Here is a 23,482-nt window from a genome sequence, read left to right as displayed (position 1 = left end):
CTCCCCAGGCGCTCTACGTTTAAGCGCTATCCTTCTCAGCTCCAGGTCCTTTAGCCCGTCATGGACTCTCAACTGTCACTCTTCATCGTGGCACTAAATTTCCTCCCGCTTGTCTCCCTTGTTGCACCAGGGACACTTCTGTGCTCAGTCCTACTCCTTTATGGATCTCCAGTACTCCAATGCGCCCGGGGGAGTCCACGGTTCAACCTTTTAGGCAATCCGCCCCTCGCCCCCGGGGGCGCGATCCGCCAGCTTCATCAGTCGGCCCTTTTTCCTCGCTTGCTTGATCCTATCTTCTGGGTTCCTCAGCCCCGGGTACTCATTCAACCCCCATGGGTCACGGGCCACCTCCGTCCGGGGCCACCCCGATCCGGCCCCCGGCTCGGTCAAACCAGCCACCATGCATCTAGCTCACCGGTGTCTGCAGGGGTCCACCAGGTCCCGTTATCCCTCGTTCTCTCCGCTTCTTCGGTGTGTACCAGGGCCCAAAGGCCCACCTCAAGTCAAGCAGCCCCGCAGTTTGACCCCGGGTCACGTCGCTACCTCGAAATCGTTCCACACTGCCTCTCTCTCGCTCTTGGCCTCGCTTCGTCCCCAATCCTTCCTAGGGGCCTCGTCCGTGGCCCAGAGCAGCACCACTTCACCACCCGTCAGAGTGCGACTTCCGCTGGGCCACCAGAACCCAAATGGCATCTCCACCCCAGCTCGTAGTCTCCGCCGGCAACCTCCGCTTTCTTCAGCCTCCGGGTCGCCTCAACCTGCAGCCCTGCCCGTGGCCGCGGCCCCGATCTCGGGCCTGCCCCCTGTGTTCTTCTGGGGTCACCCGTATCCAGTGTCTCAGTCTCCGTGCGCCTCCACAGTGCGCGATCTCACCTGGGCCCTCACCACTTCGGCCCCCAGGGCCGCCGCAGGGGCCCACACACGCTCGGCCCTCTCCTCTGGTCCACGCAAGGCCTCCGGGCCGCCTCAACCTACGGCCCCGCCCAAGGCCGCGACCTCGACCCCGTTCCTGCCCCCTCTGTTATTCCGGGGCCGCGCGCTTCCAGTGGCACAGTCTCTGTGCGCTTCAGCTGTGCGCGATCTCACCTGGGCCCCCTGGCCCCCGCCAGCACCTCCGCCGCTGCTGGAGAGCCTGCTCGGCGCCTCCCGCTGTTCTGTGCCGTCCGTGCACTCACCACTTCGGCTCTCGGCACCACGCAAGGCCGCGGCCTCTGTCACGTGCTCAGGCCCGCAGACTCCGAAGTCCCCGACGGGCAGATTCGGCACCCCCGGGGTCGCCGCAGGGGCCCACACACGCTCGGCCCCCTCCTCTGGTCTCGCCCCGCAGCCTGGACCTCATTCGGCCCGGGGAAGGCACGATTTTGACTTTCTATTCGCCGGCCCCTCCGGAGCTAAGAGTTCAGGCGTGCGCCATCTCCGGGTCCTTGGCCACGCCCCCCTTATAACGGGAAACCTTTCAGCCCCAGGTTGCTGCACTATTGGCACATCAATGTCCTCCTCTAAAACAGACCCTTCATCTGCAGTGAGTGTGGCTTCATCATCAGAAGATTCCCCTCCAACAGAAACATCACTGCCAGAATCTCTGACTTCCTCCTCTGCCTCAGATGCAGAGTCCGTCTCATAGTCATGATCAGACTGTGACTCAAAAAGCGTACCAACCACCTGCTGAGCGGTCATCCTGCGGCTAGCCATGATCTCTCCTGCTAAAATTAACTGGACAAATTCAGCACCAACCACCAGCACTGTGTAAGACAAGTAACAAAGTGTAGCTTTGTTAGTAAGAGTTATAAACTCAAAAACTATACCGCTCACTTGCCTGAAAAAGCTTGATTCACCAGCAACTACACAGCAATCACCAATGATATCCCACTAAAAATAAAGAAAAAAGGGAAATTTGAAATAAGACCAAACAAATATCATTGTGCACAAACCTAAGGACAATTTCACACACAATCCTGCATTTAGTACACCCCCTACAAACATGTCATTCATGCATGGCAACAATACTCCTTTGGAGTACATTGTTTTTACTTACCTAAAACATGCAACTGTGCAAACTGCAGGTCAACCACCGCCAAAACCGCAAGGAGCCACAGCAAATAAAGCAAAAGCTTTGAACTAGAACAAAAAGGAGGAAAATATTTTTTATCACAAATACAAAGACTTCTTCAGTTGACAAACAACCCACCATCAAACATTTAGAAATTGGTGCCTAAGTGGATTCTGCCATAGGGGCAGATGGGCCTACTACAAAAATAGGCCTGTCTGCCCCAAGGAAGCCAGAAAATACCTTTAGTAGTGTGTCCCCATGGAGAGCGACCCTTGCCAAAGGGGACAGCCCTCAAACAAAAAAAAAAAAAAAAAAAACACACACAACACTATCCCTGGTGCCTAAGTGGCTTCTGCCCCCCTTGGGGGCAGGTGGGCCTAAGAAAATAGGCCCATCTGCCCCCAGGGGGTGTAGAAATGGCCAACAGGTCAATGCCCCCCTTGGGGGGGGCGCCCGTGACCAAGGGGACGCCCCCCCACAAAAATAAACAAATAAAAAAAAAAATCCCTGGCGTTCTAGTGGTTTCTGCCCCCCTTGGGGGCAGACCAGCCTAAAAATAATAGGCTGATCTGTCTCCAAGGGGTGCAGAAATGGCCTGGGTACATGTGCCCCCAAAGTGGGGGGGCGACCCTTGCCCAAGGGCCCCCCCCCCCCCAATCCACTAACACACACACACACACTATCCCTGGTGTCTACATGTCTTCTGCCCCCCTTGGGGGCAGGTGGGTCTACAGAAATAGGCCCATCTGCCCCCAGGGGGTGTAGAAATGGCCAACAGGTCAATGCCCCCCTTGGGGTGGCGCCCCGTGACCAAGGGGACGCCCCCCCACAAAAATAAACAAATAAAAAAAAATCCCTGGCGTTCTAGTGGTTTCTGCCCCCCTTGGGGGCAAACCAGCCTAAAAATAATAGGCTGATCTGTCTCCAAGGGGTGCAGAAATGGCCTGGGTACATGTGCCCCCAAAGTGGGGGGCGACCCTTGCCCAAGGCCCCCCCCCATCCACTAACACACACACACACACACACACACACACACACACACTATCCCTGGTGTCTAAGTGGCTTCTGCCCCCCTTGGGGGCAGGTGGGCCTAACAAAATAGGCCCATCTGCCCCCAAGGGGTGTAGAAATGGCCAACAGGTCAATGCCCCCCTTGGGGGGGTGCCCCGTGACCAAGGGGACGCCCCCCCACAAAAATAAACAAATAAAAAAAAATCCCTGGCGTTCTAGTGGTTTCTGCCCCCCTTGGGGGCAGACCAGCCTAAAAATAATAGGCTGATCTGTCTCCAAGGGGTGCAGAAATGGCCCTAAAAGACATGCCCCCCAAAGGGGAGCGACCCTTGCCCAAGGGGGTGCCCCCCCATCCACTACACACACAATCCCTGGTGCCTAAGTGGCTTCTGCCCCCCTTGGGGGCAGATGGACCTAAAAAAAATAGGCCGATTTGCCCCCAAGGGGGGCAGGAAAGGCCAACAGTTCTCTGCCCCCTTGGGGGGGGCGCCCCTTGCCCAAGGGGGCACCCCCCCACATGAATACACATAAAAATAAAAAACCTGGTGATCTAGTGTTTTCTGCCCCCCTTGGGGGCAGATCTGGCTAAAAAGTAGCCAATCTGCCCTCAAGGGGGGCAGAAATGCCCCTAAAATACATGCCCCCAAAGGGGAGCGACCCTTGCCCAAGGGGGCGCCCCCCCATCCACTACACACATAATCCCTGGTGCCTAAGTGGCTTCTGCCCCCCTTGGGGCAGATGGACCTAAAAAAAAATAGGCCGATCTGCCCCCAAGGGGGGCAGAAAAGGCCAACAGTTCTCTGCCCCCTTGGGGGGGGCGCCCCTTGCCCAAGGGGGCACCCCCCAACACATAAATGCACATAACAATATAAATCCCTGGTGATCTAGTGTTTTCTGCCCCCCTTGGGGGCAGATCTGGCTGAAAAGTAGCCAGATCTGCCCCCAAGGGGGGCAGAAATGGCCGTAGTAATTGCCCCCTAAAGGGGAGCGACCCTTGCCCAAGGGGCCGCTCCCCGCAAGCCAAAAACACGAAAGAACAACAAAAAAAACTAATCCCTGGTGTCTAGTGGGCATTCCTGCTGCCCGATCGCAATGCGATCGGGCAGCAGGAATGCTGAAAGAGACACCAGGGAAAAGGAAAAGCCTTTCCTTTTCCCCGGTGCCTCTTTAGCCCCAACCCCCCACCCACCGGGAAGAGGAACTCACCTCTTCACTCGTCGCCGCACAGGAAGCAAATGGCTTCCTGTGCGGCGAGAATCCCATAATGATGTCAGCGCACGATCGCGCGCTGACGTCATTATGGGAGGGTGGAAGGGTCGGGGGTGGAAGGGGAAGGGCTTCCCCTTCCATCCCTGACTTTGGGGGGTGGGGGGGAAGCACACAGAGGGAGCGAGAGCGCTCCCTCTGGGCTGCGTGCCGAGGACGTAGTGGTTACGTCCTCGGCACAGCAGCACTGTGCCGCAGGACGTAACCACTACGTCTGCGGCACAGAAGGGGTTAAAAGCAGAAGTGAGAACATGTTGCCAAGCTGTTAAGCTCTGTTTATTGGGCAAATCAATTCCAACGATCTGCCGGTTTAAGTTTCTGGTCATGGCTTAAAGAATGTTTAAACCCTTATCTTAAGTTGTTAGTATTGTTCCATTTCTTCATTTGTATTAAAATGCCACACTTTAGTCAATGACACTTTAGTCATTGTGATTACATTAAGTCTCTTTTTTCCACATTGATACTTAATGATTTGACAAAGAATTATTTGAGACAACTTCAGTCCCTACATAGAGATTTAATGGATTGACATTGAATTATTATTAATCTATAGGCACTTATGCACCTTAGTTTTCATATACAAAACCAGTTCTAATATTGTGTTTGTTGCTAATTATGTTGACTGTGCTATTTTTAAATTTGTTCATAGAGATTGTCTTATTGCAAGTTGTGTTTTTATTTTTTTCATCTTTATGCTAATTGGAATGATTTTTGTTAATCAGGCTATAAATATTAGTACTGGCCACTGGTATTATTATACATGGAGCAAATGTTTAGTCTTGTAAATCAAAGAAACATTTTTTGGAATTTTTGAAGGTGCTCTCTCATATGTGATGACGAAGAAAATAACCGCTCAGTGTATTAAAAGATTTGTCCATGATCACGTAATTTGAATCTAGTGTGCAAGTCAAGAGCATTAAAATTAGGTTGAGTAGATTATTTAAGTCACAAGATGTGCAGGTCTAGTAAAATGTTTGATTTTTCGAGGCCTGCCTGGGTGCTGTATACTAGGGACCTATAAGTAAGCTAGGCTTTGCCATCTGGGTGTATCCTATTTGACATGTAATTTGTATTGGGTTATAACACTGGCACAGAGGTCTGGTTAGCAGGCCTCATTGTACTCTGAGTTGAAAAACCAGCAGCATCAGTCAAAAAATATGGGGATGAATATGCAAAAAGAGGCATTATCTTACAGTCCTTTTTACTAACACTGATCACTACATGGTATGCTGCCATCACAGCACCTGTTCTGCCTATCTCCTGATGAAGACATTAGCCTTCCACCACGATGAGGTTACTGCTTTGGTTGCCCCCATACCCTCCCCCAGGTCCAACACAGCCATAGTCCCCGAGACAGGCCTGTGTCATGGCACACGTGCATTATCCATGTTCGCCTATGACAAAACATCAGCTTTAGAGATCCAGACAACAGTTCAGTTAGGCATTTGGAGCAGGGTTGCACATTTTTACTATGCAGAGGACTTTTCCCATCCCAGTATACTTGTTTCAGATGTCTTAATGGTACAGAGAAATAGACCATGCCTGGTTAATGCACATGGGCATTGAAGGGTCTGCTTCACTTTCGTTTGTGTTCCAATAAATTTAGAAAACTTTATACATTATAGCAGTGCCACATAGACCCAACTAAATAAACAGAACACCCTCTTAAATGGAATAGTTTATTAACAACATCCAGTGTTGTGTATTTTAGGTAACTCATTTTAGTCTTTGAAGGATGGCATACAACTGTTTTAAGATCACTGCAGGGTAAAATTTGAACTTTTATTATGTATATTTTGGAAAATGACATACTGTGCTGAAAGCAGGCCAGCTCCCACATTTGCACCATCTTGCTCTGCAAAACAGTCGGCCTCATTAGTCCCTCTGCCATATCTAGGTTATTTTTCTGCTTCCAAAAAGCTAAAGATCACCATTTTTATAGGTGCACTGAGTGTGGCACCATTTTCTGTTTTAGTTTGTTCTAGTTCATAGTGAGTTGTTATTAATTGTTTACAGTGTACACATTGGACAAAGATACCTGCTTCACAGTGATGGTAACATAGAGCTGTGCTTGGCCAATAAAAGCCACAATTAAAGAAGCGACAAGAGGCGTCACCATTGTGCGACTGTGTGCCTGCTAAATTGATTTACCTTTTAAGTGAACCACAGGATGGCCCTGTGACATACGATCTCACTTTGATGTCTAATGTCACCTTCCTAATGATGACCCTAGGAGCCACACCTGCCTCTGCATTGGTAAAACCCTTTCACAGGCCAGCGCCGCCTCTCCCATCCATCTCTCTCTCTCTCTCTCCCTCCCTCCCTCACTCCCATGCTCTTGGTCTTCATACATTGATATTTAATATGCCAGTGCAGTTGGCTTTACCGGTGCAAGTTTTTTTTCATTATTATTATAGGTGCCTTAGGTTGACTAGTAAAAATACAAAATAAATATATCATCACTCTTTCTGCAACTGGTTCGGCTTAATTTAATGTATGTTTTTGCACACACTCCAGCCTTGTCGTAGGACTCTTAACGTGGGGTTAAGACTGCTGAGTTTAGGGCAGCAGCACCGCTTTTGTGTGTGTCTGAGTCCGTCTCGCACTGAGTGGGATCTGTCGGCCTGACTGCCTCATCCACACCTAATGAGTGAAGATGATTTCTGGCATCCAAGAAACATGACAGTCTGACTCCTCAGGGAAGTTGTGTTTGGCAGATCCCACCCCTTTCTCTCAGATCCACAAAGTCTCATACACACAAAGGCGAATAAAGAGATGCACGGAAATCTTCAATATGTTTTATTGAAGCAACTGCATCTTCATATATAAAACATGAGCTGCGATTATTAGGAGCATGAAGCATAGCATAGAGATAATTACTACCATTCGCGTGAAAAATATGAAAAGTTCCAACATACTAGAATATTCATAAATATGGTGATTCCTACCTTCGCCCTAATCTCTAAACCTGAGAGCATGTTGTTGTGTAGCCCTACTGCCCGTTCTAGTCTAACGGAGGAATCCCGACTCCATACCTGGAGTGTGGTAGGAGTAAATCTGTTATTCTGCTGGCAATCCTCCCGATTAGCTTGGAGACAAAACTAGATTAATGTAGCTGTCGACAAGATGGCAGACAGACAGCATGGCTCTGGCTGGAACCCCCTCTAACCTCCTTGGGCCTCTGTGGTGTTTTATAACAAAACATGTTGTGTTCTGAGAACAGGCCTGATGTGATACTGTATATAAGTTTTAGAAGGTCGACACCGTACTCTTGGGCCAGCAAAACTAAGTACACTTTTATGTACAGCTTTGAGCAGAGGACCATGATGAAATACAATTAAAATTAATAAATGAAATAAAATGTGTAAATAGATTAAAGGGCACAGACTGCAGCCCTGGAGCTAAAATAAGTGTGCCCAAGTAAAGTGCTCAGATGAGCCCTAAACAGCCTCACCTTTATTTTTAACTCGGAGTGTGCATATTAATAAAAGTAACTTAAAATAGACATTCACTACAAACGCTTGTGTTGCATCTTGTGTTGGAGATTGAGTTGGCGGTGCGAATGGAGTTAAGGAATTCTAATTAACTAAACAAAGACATCATTTAAGTTGGCTATGGAATCCCGGCACATGTAATTGAATTAATTGTACTTTTTGCATTTAATTATTTTTGCTTTATCAAATAGTCTTATGCATTGTTAAAGGTGCGCTTCTTGAAATCCTGATGCAGTAAATAAATGATCTTGTGTGGCATCTGTTTGCAGTCCTATGTATTTTATAAATTACATTAGTTGATACCAATTTTGTGTCTGATGTTTTGCATTTAACTTAATTGAAGCTCTTAGCACATGCATTTTTTTGTGCCTCAACATGAGACTGGTATTCTGCAAAGCTTAGATTCTGTTTGTTGCAAAACACGTTGGAAAGAAATGTTGCCACTTACTTGCCACCTCGACTTTTTAAGCTTGTATTACATATCTTCCTTTACAAAAACTTCCCACACCATGCCATTACTTTGGATCTTGTACTTCTGATTGCAGTTAATTCAGAGTAATAGTGTTTTGTACAGGTACTTTGGATTACTTTATTTCTTTTTTATTATTAATTTTCTATAACCGATATCCTTCTGGTGATAACCATTAGATAGTTCTAGTTAGCACCAACTTTCCCATAGACAAAACGTTTTTTGTTTGCTAATAACTTTGGCGCTGTTTGACGAATTTTTAAAACTCATACTATAATTGGTCTAGCTGCTGTCTGGAAAGTTTAGAGGTGATTCATCAAGCGGGGGCTGAGAAAAAAGGGGGCGGAGGCCCAAAACACTTTTTCCCCATGTTCGATCTATTGGGGTTTTCCAATTTTAACATGACTGCAGCTCGAACCACTGAACAGATTTACACCAAATTTCGAAGAAAGGTAGATCTTGGTACAAAAGGATTTTTGTTGTTTGGTGTAAATCTGTTCAGTAGTTTCAGAGTAATTCAAGAAAATAAAATATGGATATCTAGAGAAAGCAAGGCATTGATTGGTTGGCCGAAACCTGAATGAAAAGTTGCATCTGCCATTTTCTTTCTCACTTGGGCCATGGGAGGGAAGAAAAAATAGGGAAAACCATAAAAGGGGTCAGGATAGAGATATCCTGATGCCATAGGGCACATAGAGGGGTCCCTGAGGGACACTAACTGGGCAAAATCGTGGCCAATTTTTTTTTCCGCCCGCTCTGCTGATCCACCGTGGTGCTCAGCGTGGCCTCCTGTGTAAAATTTTGAAGGATCCGCGGATCCAAAGCAGACAAAAAAAAAAAAGATACAACCATTCACACATGAAACCCGCGCTCCACTCGGCCAAAGGCCATGATCGGCTGGGGTTTAATGCATGCAAAGGGGTTGGCTACTGGCCAGACCCTGCAGCTGACCCATGTCGCACTTTGCCATATGCCATGCTCGGCGGTGGTTGTATTAACGTACGATAATTATATATTGATTTATGTTAAAACCGTAGAAATTCTCTGAGAAAACAAAAGGTAACTGGGACGTTATAGTTTGGTTGACGTTTTATCCATCCAAAACCATAGAAATTCAGCTGTTATAGTTATACTTATAATCATACTTATCTGAAGAAACTATAACTTGTGCCGTAAAGTAACTTTAGGCCACAAGTTATAGTTTCTTAACAGAAGTATAACTATTAGTGCTGAATTTCTATGATTTTGTATGTGTAAAACATCAGCCTAACCATAACGTTCCTGTAACCTTTCATTTTCTCAGTGACTGTACAGGGAGTGCAGAATTATTAGGCAAGTTGTATTTTTGAGGATTAATTTTATTATTGAACAACAACCATGTTCTCAATGAACCCAAAAAACTCATTAATATCAAAGCTGAATATTTTTGGAAGTAGTTTTTAGTTTGTTTTTAGTTTTAGCTATGTTAGGGGGATATCTGTGTGTGCAGGTGACTATTACTGTGCATAATTATTAGGCAACTTAACAAAAAACAAATATATACCCATTTCAATTATTTATTATTACCAGTGAAACCAATATAACATCTCAACATTCACAAATATACATGTCTGACATTCAAAAACAAAACAAAAACAAATCAGTGACCAATATAGCCACCTTTCTTTGCAAGGACACTCAAAAGCCTGCCATCCATGGATTCTGTCAGTGTTTTGATCTGTTCACCATCAACATTGCGTGCAGCAGCAACCACAGCCTCCCAGACACTGTTCAGAGAGGTGTACTGTTTTCCCTCCTTGTAAATCTCACATTTGATGATGGACCACAGGTTCTCAATGGGGTTCAGATCAGGTGAACAAGGAGGCCATGTCATTAGATTTCCTTCTTTTATACCCTTTCTTGCCAGCCACGCTGTGGAGTACTTGGACTAGTGTGATGGAGCATTGTCCTGCATGAAAATCATGTTTTTCTTGAAGGATGCAGACTTCTTCCTGTACCACTGCTTGAAGAAGGTGTCTACCAGGAACTGGCACTAGGACTGGGAGTTGAGCTTGACTCCATCCTCAACCCGAAAAGGCCCCACAAGCTCATCTTTGATGATACCAGCCCAAACCAGTACTCCACCTCCACCTTGCTGGCGTCTGAGTTGGACTGGAGCTCTCTGCCCTTTACCAATCCAGCCACGGGCCCATCCATCTGGCCCATCAAGACTCACTCTCATTTCATCAGTCCATAAAACCTTAGAAAATCAGTCTTGAGATATTTCTTGGCCCAGTCTTGACGTTTCAGCTTGTGTGTCTTGTTCAGTGGTGGTCGTCTTTCAGCCTTTCTTACCTTGGCCATGTCTCTGAGTATTGCACACCTTGTGCTTTTGGGCACTCCAGTGATGTTGCAGCTCTGAAATATGGCCAAACTGGTGGCAAGTGGCATCGTGGCAGCTGCACGCTTGACTTTTCTCAGTTCATGGGCAGTTATTTTGCGCCTTGGTTTTTCCACATGCTTCTTGCAACCCTGTTGACTATTTTGAATGAAACGCTTGATTGTTCGATGATCACGCTTCAGAAGCTTTGCAATTTTAAGAGTGCTGCATCCCTCTGCAAGATATCTCACTATTTTTGACTTTTCTGAGCCTGTCAAGTCCTTCTTTTGACCCATTTTGCCAAAGGAAAGGAAGTTGCCTAATAATTATGCACACCTGATATAGGGTGGTGATGTCATTAGACCACACCCCTTCTCATTACAGAGATGCACATCACCTAATATGCTTAATTGGTAGTAGGCTTTCGAGCCTATACAGCTTGGAGTAAGACAACATGCATAAAGAGGATGATGTGGTCAAAATACTCATTTGCCTAATAATTCTGCACTCCCTGTATATATTTATATGTAAATAAATGAATGTTTTTACAGGATTGGTAATAGTGTAACTCCCCTTCCCCAAACAATATTCTCCACTTGAAAAAATATGTAGCACACTCCTAGACACTCCTAATTCCTACACACCTGCCTAGTTTATGCCAACTGCCTTCCTTACCATAACCTATACTTACTCTACCTCAAACCGTAAAACCAGCGTGTGTGTGTGTGTGTGTGTGTGTGTGTGTGTGTGTGTGTGTGTGTGTGTGTGTGTGTGTGTGTGTGTGTGTGTGTGTGTGTGAGTTCATACCCGCGTTATCTTTTTTTGGGGTGTTAACTCCCCCAATACCCTATATATTTACCATCCGATTGGAGTGTGAATTAAAAACAAATGTATCTATTTGCTAATCTAAAGTAATCACTCTGAAGTAATGGTATGAGTAGATTATGGATGTGAAATAGAAATCACATCCCCTCTTTAGAAACGTCTTCATGTGTTTTATTTGAGTTTTAAGAGTCTGAAGGAAGGCTGGCTGGTTTATATTAATAATGTAATGAAAGTAAATGTGTACTCTGTGTGTGTGTGTGTGTGTGTATATATATATATATATATATAATGTATATGTACTCACAATCTATTTGATATAAATTATTTTATTAGATTTAGGTGGGAAATCAAGCAAAAATGGATATCAGAGGGGCTGTAGATGCTGCTGTCCCAACCAACATCATTGCTGCGAAGGCTGCTGAAGTACGTGCCAACAAAGTCAACTGGCAGTCATATCTCCAGTAAGTTTACATTCTCAAATTAAAGCAAAAGTGCTTATTTTAGTTTACAACTGTACAGCCATAAAGCTGGTTTATCAATATAAATAGAATGTAATTTAATTATCATAATAAAAGGAGCCTTGAATATTATTTGGCCATTTATTAATCACTGTACAGATAACATCTGAAGGTCTGCCCACTGGACATAAACACTTCTATGCAGCCTGCTACCTCTGAATATTCTTGCAAAGCACCATGGGATCATTAAGGTTGAGGCATAGTAAATATTGTACAGTTTGGGCACATATAGAATATACTTATCCTCCGAAGGCATATTCCAGTGTGTGGTTTGTACTCTATAATTAGTGTGGTACACAAGTATGTTCTTACATTTTATTGTCCTGAATTTGCTGCTTACTCATGGAAACTGAGAAATATTCGAGTTCAGTAAAAATGACAATAACTCTGCTGAAGATATATGTTGACAAATTGTACAGAATATATTCTACATGTATTTATGGCAGTTCATGCCAGTGATGCGAGCCATTAGCCTATCGAAAGCATGCTATACCATTGCTTGTGCTTGGTTGGCAGAATTACCCCTGTGTGTAGTGTTTTGGTTACCCCCCTCAGAAACCAAATCAGTCAAGAGTAGTAGGAATGTGATCCCTTCTTTGAAGTACCACAGTCCCCGCCCACCAGGTGGTGGCATGCTTCATCATCACAGGGCTAGGTAGTGTTTTTGATAATGCTTGATGACTGCTTTGATTCTGTTATCCGCCATTGCGCTTAACAGTGTAGTGGAGCCAAAGAGAAGTGACGTTTAAATATTGGGTCTTTAGATTATAGTTGTTTTTGAGTGGAAGGATATATGGGTTGTGAGTGGGGTTTGTTATAGGGAGTTTGTTGGTGTCATTTATGAAGAATAGTAGATTTATATTTTTGCGTCACTGCAGTGGTGTCGCTGCTTCTATGTATTGAACAAATGAAGTAGATAAAGTGCTATTTGTGACTGTGCCTTTGTTTACCATCCTGATGGGGTGGAATAGGTTCCAGTTCTTGGGTGGATATGGTCTGGAGTCACCCGAACTTCATATTCTCATTGGTGGAGATTGCATCATCTGTTTGAGAAGAGCCAGGTCTTTATTTTCTTCTTGAATTGCAAGTGGTAGTGGATATTTCTTTTCTTTACTAGGAGGGATTTGAGTTCCACTGATTCATTTCTTCTTGTTGTTGGGCAAACTGTGGTCGGGGGCTAGGATAGATATTCAGTAGAGGTCCCAGTTTAAAGCAGCAATTGAGTTCTGTTGGTATCTTCCCCCTGAGAAAATGTGTAGGAGCTGTCTCCTAATATATGGGGATTGGAGTGACGTTGCCAGACTGGTTTTCATTCTTCATCAATGACAGAACATGCATGCAAGGAAGTTCATACTTCTTAGTGTATTTTCTCCTTTTAATGTATTTGGAAATATATCATTTGTCTATAGACATGTGTCTGCTTTGGGGTGAGAGGTGCTATATAGACCTCAATCGTGTGTGCTGCTAAAATAGAATGCCTTATCTTTCCAATGGCTATACAATGAGGGCGATGGATTGCTTGCACAAATTTATACTTTATGATGTACTCAATAAGAAAACAAACTTAGTTTTTGTACTTTCCATTTAGTCCTAGGTTTGATATTCCTCATCAAATGAACAGTGCACTATAAGCAGTGATTTTTGCCATAATAAATGATCTGTACTAATATTGCATATTAAACAGGTGCAGACTACATTCTCCATGAAGACCCACACGCATGGTATTTCTCAACTCTAGACGTTCTTGGCAATATTTTCTAATTTGTGTTTAGGAATTTGCTTAGGCCATTTAAGAAACACAGCAAAGCACATTTCTTAAAATAAAATGACATTGCCTCCACATTTTTCATTGCATCTTTATGATGCAATGAGCTAGTAATGCAGGTTTTGCACCAGTACATAGCCCTGAATGTTCTGAAAAAACATGTAGTTCGTATGGGTTCTAAAATGGACCAAAGAGGTACATGTGTTTAAAAAAAACATAACACCTATATTTATTTTTGAAAAAAGCTCCAGCTTAGAGATGTGTGAAAGTGTAAATCCATCATCCACTGCGATGCTTCGGAGATACATAGACAAGATACCTGGGATGGAGGGAAGAGATTGACATGAGCTCTTTACTAGTTCATTTGTGGCCAAGTAGTTCTGCAGTCACCGGTCTTCTTTTAAGAGTAGGTCAGCTGCAGACTGTCCACGTTTGCTCTGTTGGACATCCAAGAATAGTACCAGGAGAAGGTGCTGAAATGATGTTCAAATGGACTGGGCTGAAGTGGTTAGTAATGGGTGGAGTATAAGAGAAGGAGAGAGCTCCATGGCCACAAGACTGGGTTTAACCATGTTAAAGTCTGATTTGTAAAGGATTCTGTAAGGGTTTCTGTGCTACTTGGAATATTCACAGACAAACTACTGCACGTTGTAGTAAAGGTAGGTTAAGGAGGTAAGAACACTTCAGTGGTTGAGTTAGTCGTGCATACCATTGGCAGGCTAGATCCCATTTTAAAATCCATGCATGGTCCATTGACACTTGATAACTATAATAATGCTTGACAGGGAAGACTGGATGCCTATTGCAGATATACTTTGATGGCCGCTGAAAGAACATTGTAAGGAATATTGCTCTTGTCATGAATCTCTTTCAGTAACAGAGGAAAATGTCAGAAAAACGCAAGTTGCCCATAACACTGCAAACTCTGATCAATTCCCGGTAACAGAAGCAGTGGAACTTGTTTAATTTGTTTTTCCTTTTAGAATAATCAGGCACGTTGTTGTGCTGACTTGAGAAGATATCTTCACTTTTAGACTGCTTTCTTATGATGATCTATAATGCCTGCAGTTTAATCTGTTATCTGGCTAGTAATATTTGCATCTTCTTATAATAAATACCCAATTGAGAGTGATGTAAAGTAGTCGAGACATAAGGTCTTGGTCAATTTTCTAGTGTTTTTGTTTTGTCTTTCAGGGGACAGATGATTTCAGCAGAAGACTGTGAATTTATTAAAAAGTTTGAAAGTGCACGCCCAGATGAGAAGCACGCTATACTCACTGCTGAAGGTAGTCAGGTAATGAGATCCTATCACTTGTGCAGGTCTCTATTTTTAGCTTACTTGGGATAATGTACAGAAACACAGTAGTTTAATTGTTGACACTTCTGCTGAAATTCCTGTGGTTAGTCTTCCATTTCTTAAAACCTATTTATTTAAATCGCATATATTCTGGATATATACATATCCAGAAAACAAAGGAGGCTCAAAATGATGCTGCAGAAATATATCAACATGTGATGATAAAGGTCTTTGTAGTTTTTGTTCTTTTAAGTACATGAAGCTTAAAATAGCAAAACATTGGTTTTCCTGATATGGCAAGCACACAGCGCATGTTTACAGTAAAATAATCCCAGATTGGTCCCCACAGAACCTTTCTTGACTTTGGAAATGTAATGCAGTGAAACAGAAATCAAGTTTCCTAGGATATTACAAAGAACTGTGCATCTCTGAAATGACCATACGTAAGATAGAGAAGAAACTGAATCTATCAAACTCACATCCACACTCTGAATGAGTCCATTCCTTCCACAGGGGAATGAATAAGATTACAACCTCTTAAATTTTCACTATAACACAAGAACTGACAAACCAGTATAAAAACTGCTGTTTGATCAGTGACTTGTCCACCCATGGAGCTTCAAAATCCCGCCTCCTTTTCTTACAAATGTGCATACCATTCCTCTGGGGTTAGATGGTGGTTCTTGCCTTCTGGATTTTCACCATTTGGCACTGTTACAGAGCATGTACCACATCACTTGGTGGACACCATACATTAGGCAGATGAGAGAGATTCTGCTCTATAGTTTTATTTTAGTAAAGTCCAGTCTGTCTACTTTTTGACAGTTCAATTAGAACATTTGGCCTATGTCTACATTATCTACTTATCATCGGTCCTTGTGCCACTCATTGAGGCACCTGTTTCTCAAAGTCCAGACAGCCATGCCAGTATTGTCGGCAGAGGCGAAGTAGAAAATAACGTGTTTGAGTTTAGTTATTTTTATCATGCAGGTGTTGAAGTAGACATTCTCAAGTGGGCTTGTGATTGCATCCTCCCTTAAGTGGCCAGAGGGCTTGTACATATCTGTGAATGGAAGCAGATATCTTGCTTTAGAATCTGCCCAGGGAGAAGTTTGAGTTAAAGTTGTATGTTCTGTTCTCAGTTTTCGCTGGACTGGATAGCATCCTTATGAGACTGCCAGTCTCTTTTTAGCTGTACCATTCTTGAATGTATTACCCAGTTGCAGAACAGAACTTCCACATTACAATCAAAAATATATTTGAGCTTCTGGATATGTTGTGGACACCTATGTTTTGCCCAATCAGAGGGAAGGTAAGTATTGTGCAAATGTGTCAAACAGTAACTGGCCACTGTATGTTTTCTACAATTACATCTTTGTGAATGCAGATATTACACAAGGTACTCTGTTTTGTGCCATTCAGATATCAGTAGTGTGTTTTACAAATTAATAATCTACAAATTAACTTTCAGTGTGCAAAAACCTTCATTAACTTGATGAGTCACATCGCCAAGGAACAAACTGTGCAATATATCCTTACCATGGTGGATGATATGCTACAGGTATGTTGTTTTTGCATGTTTTACTTTGTCTTGATATCTTTCCTGTCCCTAATAGTGATCTTGATCCTTGGCATTCTTGGCACTGTGGAAGGGCAAAGTCGTCAAGCAACATACCCAATCAGCATGGTGAGGTGTGCCCCAGGCGAGGGAGGCTGTGTGAGGCTAAGCAACTGAATCCAAGTGTTTACCAGTGCAGGTTGACCTAGAGAAAATGGTTCAATCTTACTTAGTCCTGCCCTGACGAATACTCGTGCTATCAAGAGAGCACGAGAGGACGTACAAATTCATAACTGTTTTTTAAATAAATGCAGCGCATAATCTACTATACATTCTTCACCAAAAAGACTTATCCCCCTTAGTAATGTAAATTTCATCACTGACCTCGTGTTTTCCATTCCCCATTGACAGTGGTCCTAAGAAAATGCATTTTAGTGGATATTTCTTTACATAATATTAAACCTCGCACAGATAAGATAATTTCCCCCTGATAATTAATTTATTGAATAGCCGCATGTAAAAAAACAGATCTATCCAACTAAACCTCAAAAAGTGTACTAAACAAGATATACACTGTTTATCCCTACCTGGCTGAACTGCACTGAAAACAGCACGCTAATAATGTATTTTATACAAACTACTGTCCTCTACACCCATCTCTTGATGTTACCTTCTTATCAGAATGCCCAATGATTACCTGTAACGCCCCACACATAGCTGAACAGTGCATACACCATAAAAAGGATGTGCGCATTCCTAATGAAACACCCATACACAGCATTTGTACTACTGAACTATACATTCAGCGTACGTTACTCGTTAATTTGAGCTAGTTGAGCGTAGGATGAAGGTGAGGTTCGTCTGCGAAATAAAGGAATTGGCAGTAGGATGGTCTTCCACCATAACAGTAGTGAACTAAATTGGAATGTGAGACAGTCATGTATAAAATGAGAATATTTCAGTTAGCTACTATTTATTGAGTTGTTGTTTGCACAAAAAACAGAGACTCTGAAATGGATCTGAATCTGTAGTGAAAGCCTTGTTGATTTCAATTTGATTTATTGCAACTGTCCCATCACCATACCCTTTTAGCTACCTGGGTGTGTTTGCTCCTGTGGCCCGATTTAGGACATATGAAACCATTTATCAACATAAAACCAACTTTACTGGACTTAACATGATGGCGCAGTGCTTCCCTCTTCACGGAGAATGTCATGTAGCTATTCATATATTTCTTCCGTTTTTCAAGACCTAGTGATTGTAAAATATCCCAACATATTTTAATTCCAATGCTGGTCAAAGTTGATACATATATATCTATAATCAGTGCATGCTATATGTATCAGGCTTCATAGTGGAAATAATAAATATGACTTTCAAATGGATTCCAAAACACAATGTACCTAATGTTTTTATTGCATTACCTATTAATGCACTTCCACATTCGTGAAAAAATATTTAATACCATCTTAAAAATAAATATATACAACGTAGTGTTCTTTGTATACATTTGACGTGAGACTGCAACAGTATATATCCACCTCGGTGATGTGGTGCTATATTTTAATTACCCATTTTAACTTTCTAATCTTTTAAACTTTGTAAGGATTTACTGCTGCTTTTACAAAAAATATAAAATACCATTTCAGTAATAAGCAAATACAATGCACTTTTGCTTCTGGGAACATACTGGGAAGAGATGACTCTGAAAGTGGCAGACATTATAGATAAAGAAGTGCTTTGCACCATCGTTTGCTGGGATGGTTCCCACACACCCCAAAAACTAAGGTAATCAGTAGATTCCAGGACCTGGCTTACATCCTGGCCAAAAAGAAAATCACTGTGAACTGGAAAAGCCCAGGTGGCCCGAAAGTAAATAGGTCGTACAGGGAACTGGAGACTTGGGCCCCTTAACATGACTGACCCAATATGAGCAATGAGATGCAGAATCTCACCTATAATACCTCAGGCCTAGATGACCTAACCATACTCCACACATACTGACACTGACTCCTTAGCGAAGTGTGGGGACGGAGGGGGGAGGGAACGTTGAATAATGGATGTTTAACTTGTTACCTCCAATTGGTGGGCCTTGTTGGAAACAAAAGTGCAGACTAATAGTTGTACGAAGAAGTGATACTGTATAGATGTATATGGGGTGAGACATGCCTGCTAATAAAAATGTTGTTTTAAAAAAAAAAAATACAATGCACTTTTGCTTTGATACATTTGTTGTAAGAATAACTATTCATCTGCCCAGCCACCTCAAGGACATGGTGATATATTATAACTCCCTTGGATAATCCCTAGGGCCCATCTGAGGCATAGACCACATCGATGTTGTCCGCCATCTTGGCGAAAGGAAAATCACATACTTCTTCCTTACCTAGCGGCCTTTGAAGCCGTGCTTCTTACATTCTTCCAGCAAGCTAAGAATAGAAGACTGCGGCTGAGGTAAGGAATGCTCTGAGCGACCAATGGCTGTTTGTAACATGGAGAAATCCTCTCCTTGGCCCCATTTGTTAATTTCTAATTATTCTATCATCAGTCTCGAGGGAATTAATTGAAAGTTTAGAATTCATCTTCGGACACTCACCGTTTAAAAACAAAATTGAAGTGAGTGTCTAATCGAGGGTACTAAGTAATTTCTCTATTTCATTTCATGCACACGTCCAGCTGATAGATCTTCTTTGGTATGTTTCAGGAGTCTCTCTTCACAGAGGACTCTTTTCAGGGGAGCACCCCAGCTTTCTCCATGTGACCCTATAAGTTCAGCAGGCACTATATATGATATTCATACGTGAAATCAAGTGGCACTATTTGACTCCAGGTGAGTCAGGCTAGGAATCTGCGCTTAGATAGTATTATCTCTATTACACGTGTTGTCTAAAATCCAAATACAACTTCAACTGCACAGGTGGCTTCGCACCCAGTCCAGATGAAGACCCATTATGATGCTACATAAGAAACACAACTCTTGAGGGTCGAAACGTCGACGATTTAATTAGATTGCCTGTACCCAATACAAAGTTCGGCATATGACTGTGAAATTATATCCAGTTGCCCTTGACAGCCGAAACTTGCAGATTTGATTATCAAGGACAGTTTGACCATAACATTTCTATGTACTGACTCTGTGAAGTCTATTTTTTATTCTTGTTTGTATTAATTATTTACACCTTTTCACCTGATGCACTGCCTGAGCATCCTCACTTTGCACTTATTAAGCAGTCAGCATGAATATTAATTTATGTACTTTTTGCACATCTAATTTTTACTGTTTGGATATACCAAAAGATGGTAACCAGACCCATACGTGTTTTGTCATTCTGTGCTTTAATGTATAAGAGATTCATAGAGTGTGTATACAGTTACAAAACAACTGTTGAAACAATACCTATTTGGCTCAGACATAACAAATTGTCTTTTTACACTAACTATTAAATCTATTGCAGTGCTGCCATGGCAGGATTAATATACAGTTTACCTGACAACCCTGTTGTCGTACCAGGTTTGGAGGGCCATGAGTGCAGGTGGAAGCTACTAAACGTCTGCTGTGGGGGAGTTGAGATAATTTGCCATTCCACACTTGACCCTTAGGGTAGCAACTGTGAACAATCAAAGGATTCTCAGGGAGGCAGCTCAGAACTCCACAATCTACCAACAGACACCAAAAAGGTGCTGTCTATTTGAGTGCTTATTTTACAAGAATAAAAGTCCTTTAGTCACACAGTGGTACTAAATACTATGCACTACTCTACAGTGATACAGGATGTTATCGCTTGTAGGCACTCCCTCTGCCCTCCTCTTCTCTGGTGTTCTTCCTGGTTCTGGATTACCCCATGTAGAGTAATTAGGAGTGGCATGAATCAGCCTCTGGTGCATGGACTCTCTTGGTCAGTGACAGGCCTAGGCCTCTGCACACATCCTTAGTTTAATATGATGCCAGGCCAAATTAAGGACAGGATACCAGATATAATGCAGTTGGGCATTCCGGACAGGGGAATACACATGTTTACCATACAAGGACCATACCTATTCCAACAAAATATCTTGATTTTCACCAGCATGTCCGAGTGGAAAATAATGCAGTGGAATCCGTCTGACATTTTGTCTTGCAAACACTCCACTAGCTGCTTCAAATTATTAGTAGTCAACTCAGCCCACTGATTTTTCTGTTGTGGAGATAATAAAAGGTTGAGTTTGACCCTGCCAGGATGCGCTCCTTTTATTTGCAAGTTATAGCTAGGCCTATGGATCTGGGGAAAATCTACTAAGTTATCTTCCTTAAAATGACTCACAGGTTTGAATGCAAAGTTATATTCTAAATAAGCACAAACTCCTTTTAGAAAGGTCACTGGCAATCCAACACCGTAATCCCCACTGCTGACCCCCATTTCACATAGCACCTGCAGAACATCACACACCACGTTGGGACATCAAGGAGAAACATTTCCAACGATTTGCTTGTTGCCTGATATTGCAACTGAGCATAGAAACCTGCAGCCTGTCTAGTTCAGCACCTGTTACAAAGACTTGTACAGGTCCACTGCTACACTGCCTGTTCGAACTCTGAATATTACGACTTTTTTATAATGCACTTTTCCGTATATACTGCATTTTCTTGCATGACAACAGAATCTAGCTTACCGTCCCTTACTCTGGGGGAGACCGCTCAAGGTTGCCTGTTTTGTACTCTTGTAACATTTTAACTATAGTGTCATTTTCTGAGAACTCAATCATCGCCAGGATCCTTGCTTGCTGTGTGGCGCATGCAAGTGAGGCTACATGCCTGAGGAAATACCTCTGCTGCAACCTTAAACTTGGCCTGTTCTTGCCCTACCTGTGCTAACAGAGCACTAACAAACAATATACAGTTGGTGATGCCCCAGTGTTCTGAGGGTGGTGATCCACTGTTCTGAGGTTGGTGGTGCAGTGTGCTTTCTGTGGTGATGCATTATGCCCTTGGTGAAACCACAATACACAATGGGCAATGGTATACTGTGCAGTACATGGTATGAAGATCATGGAGTACTCTAATTATTGTATGTGCTCTTTTTGTTTCCCTCATTTTTTTTTAGGTTTGACATCTAGTGAAAGGCGAAGTGAGCTAGATGTTTTTGTTCAACTTGTCTTCACTAGCATACAGTGAAAAAGTCACTTACCTTAATGTTTCCCAAACTATTTGTCATGGGATTTAAACTGTTTACAAACCTAATCAAAACATTTCTGTTGTTTTCTCTCCAAGAAAGATTGGGTAGATTTGAGTAGGGGTGAAGCCCTTGGCACTTTGCTCAAGGGCATCAATTCATAATTGAACAAGGGCATAATGCGCAACCTGACTGTAACATACCTGGAGGCAATCACATGCAGAGCACAGCGAAGAAATACTGCAATATAAAAAAAATAGTGCATCAGTGCACTGAAACTATGGAGGTAGCTCATTTGCCTCGGATGTGTTCATAAAATGTCCTTTTCCCTTCAGTTTTTGTCCTGAAATTTTAACCTTTGTCTTCAGTTTTTACAGCCCTGTCCAGAAATTGTCTCCATGTCAGGTGGCCACCCCATGTGTAACACCCAGATTCAGTGTCGCGAAGAAGAATGTCAAAAGGGCCTTGAACTAAAAATAAAATAAAAATAAAAAAAACAAGGAAGGGTGTCAGCCATGTGATTCGCTAAAGAAATATGGATTTTATTTTTCTTTGGGAAAGGCAATTGGACACCACAGTGTGGCAGGCGTGAGTGAGGGCTACTGAGGAGACTTAAAGTGCACAGATTGGCTTACAGATAAAACAGGTTCCCGATGGGTCTGAAGAGGACACCTACCGGATATGGGGCCTTTCCCATCGGAGAACTGGAGAACTGGAGAACTGTTGGAGCATTATGTTAATGTTACCTCTTTCTATCCCAGTTGGATTCAATATTGCGGGCCTGGCAACTTAAATAGTTATCACTATGGTGGCAGGGTCTGGATTGGGAAGGGCCAAGAGCCATTTGGAGTCTTACAGTATTTCGATGGGTTGTGGGGAAGGGCATTAAAAGGTGGCGTGGTTTGTGCCAAGACTCCCAACCACCCCACCCCACCCCAAATTTAAAGAAAAGCTTGGACGCTGCAGGTCCTCAGCAGGTGACATGTGAAAGGAGCCTATGTCGTGTGACACAAAGTGCTACCGTGGGACTTGGCAGGTCTGCCCTGATAGGAACTTCTTTAAGCTGACACTGCAGTGGAGTAATGCACTTTATGATTGAAAGGGCAAAGGGCTTTACAGAAAAAAACGTGTCTGAAAGACATCTAAATGAGCGAAGGAAGGATCTAATGTAGTTTAGGTATCATGTTTATTATCCCTAATTTGCATTTATTCAAACTTTTTTGGAAAACCATTTTTCTATAACTACTCTCCACACCTGGCACTGTTTTGCTGACATACACCGTGTTTGATGTGCTTATTAAATAATACACTTGTGTTGATTTGTTTTAAAGCTAGGTGTTGGACTAAAACTCGATCTTCTATCGGTGAGGCTGTCAGCACGGTTTTTTTTCTTTCTCAGTTCTGTGTTGATGCGTATGCAGCTATTGAAGTTCTTTCTTAATCAACTTATCAGACAGTTCAGAATAATTTCAGAAACCACCTACATTAAGTGTGTTTATTATGGTGTTACTTTCTTTTAAAATGGTGTCGCAAATACAATGTTTGTTAATTGTGTTGGATTTGTGGAAGTTACCATTTGGGGAATATTACTAACCTAGTAGTTAGTTATGAAAGAAGTTTGGTGTCTCTTTTTTAAAGTCCTGGGTGAGTGACAATTTTTCTTGCGCGTATATACTTTAATCATACCAAAAGAAGACACTGCTTCCTTTTGGATGCTGCT

The 23,482-nt window shown here is 43.0% G+C and overlaps 1 protein-coding gene across 3 annotated transcripts in view; it reads left to right on the top strand.

The window, feature by feature from the left end:
• ATP6V1H (ATPase H+ transporting V1 subunit H) overlaps window positions 1–23,482 on the top strand; it is a 178,693-nt gene that overhangs the window by 48,873 nt on the left and 106,338 nt on the right. For all 3 annotated transcript variants that reach the window (XM_069213878.1, XM_069213879.1, XM_069213880.1), the window contains exons 2-4: window positions 11,808–11,935; window positions 14,952–15,051; window positions 16,526–16,615. In XM_069213878.1, coding sequence (XP_069069979.1) covers window positions 11,832–11,935; window positions 14,952–15,051; window positions 16,526–16,615 — 294 coding nt within the window. In that variant the 5' untranslated portion in view covers window positions 11,808–11,831. The remainder of the gene's footprint in view (window positions 1–11,807; window positions 11,936–14,951; window positions 15,052–16,525; window positions 16,616–23,482) is intronic.

This window comes from Pleurodeles waltl, chromosome 11 (genome assembly GCF_031143425.1).
Source record: "Pleurodeles waltl isolate 20211129_DDA chromosome 11, aPleWal1.hap1.20221129, whole genome shotgun sequence".
Classification (NCBI taxonomy): domain Eukaryota; kingdom Metazoa; phylum Chordata; class Amphibia; order Caudata; family Salamandridae; genus Pleurodeles; species Pleurodeles waltl.
Note: the sequence above shows the minus strand (reverse complement) of the source record. Positions and strands in the feature narration are given on the sequence as shown.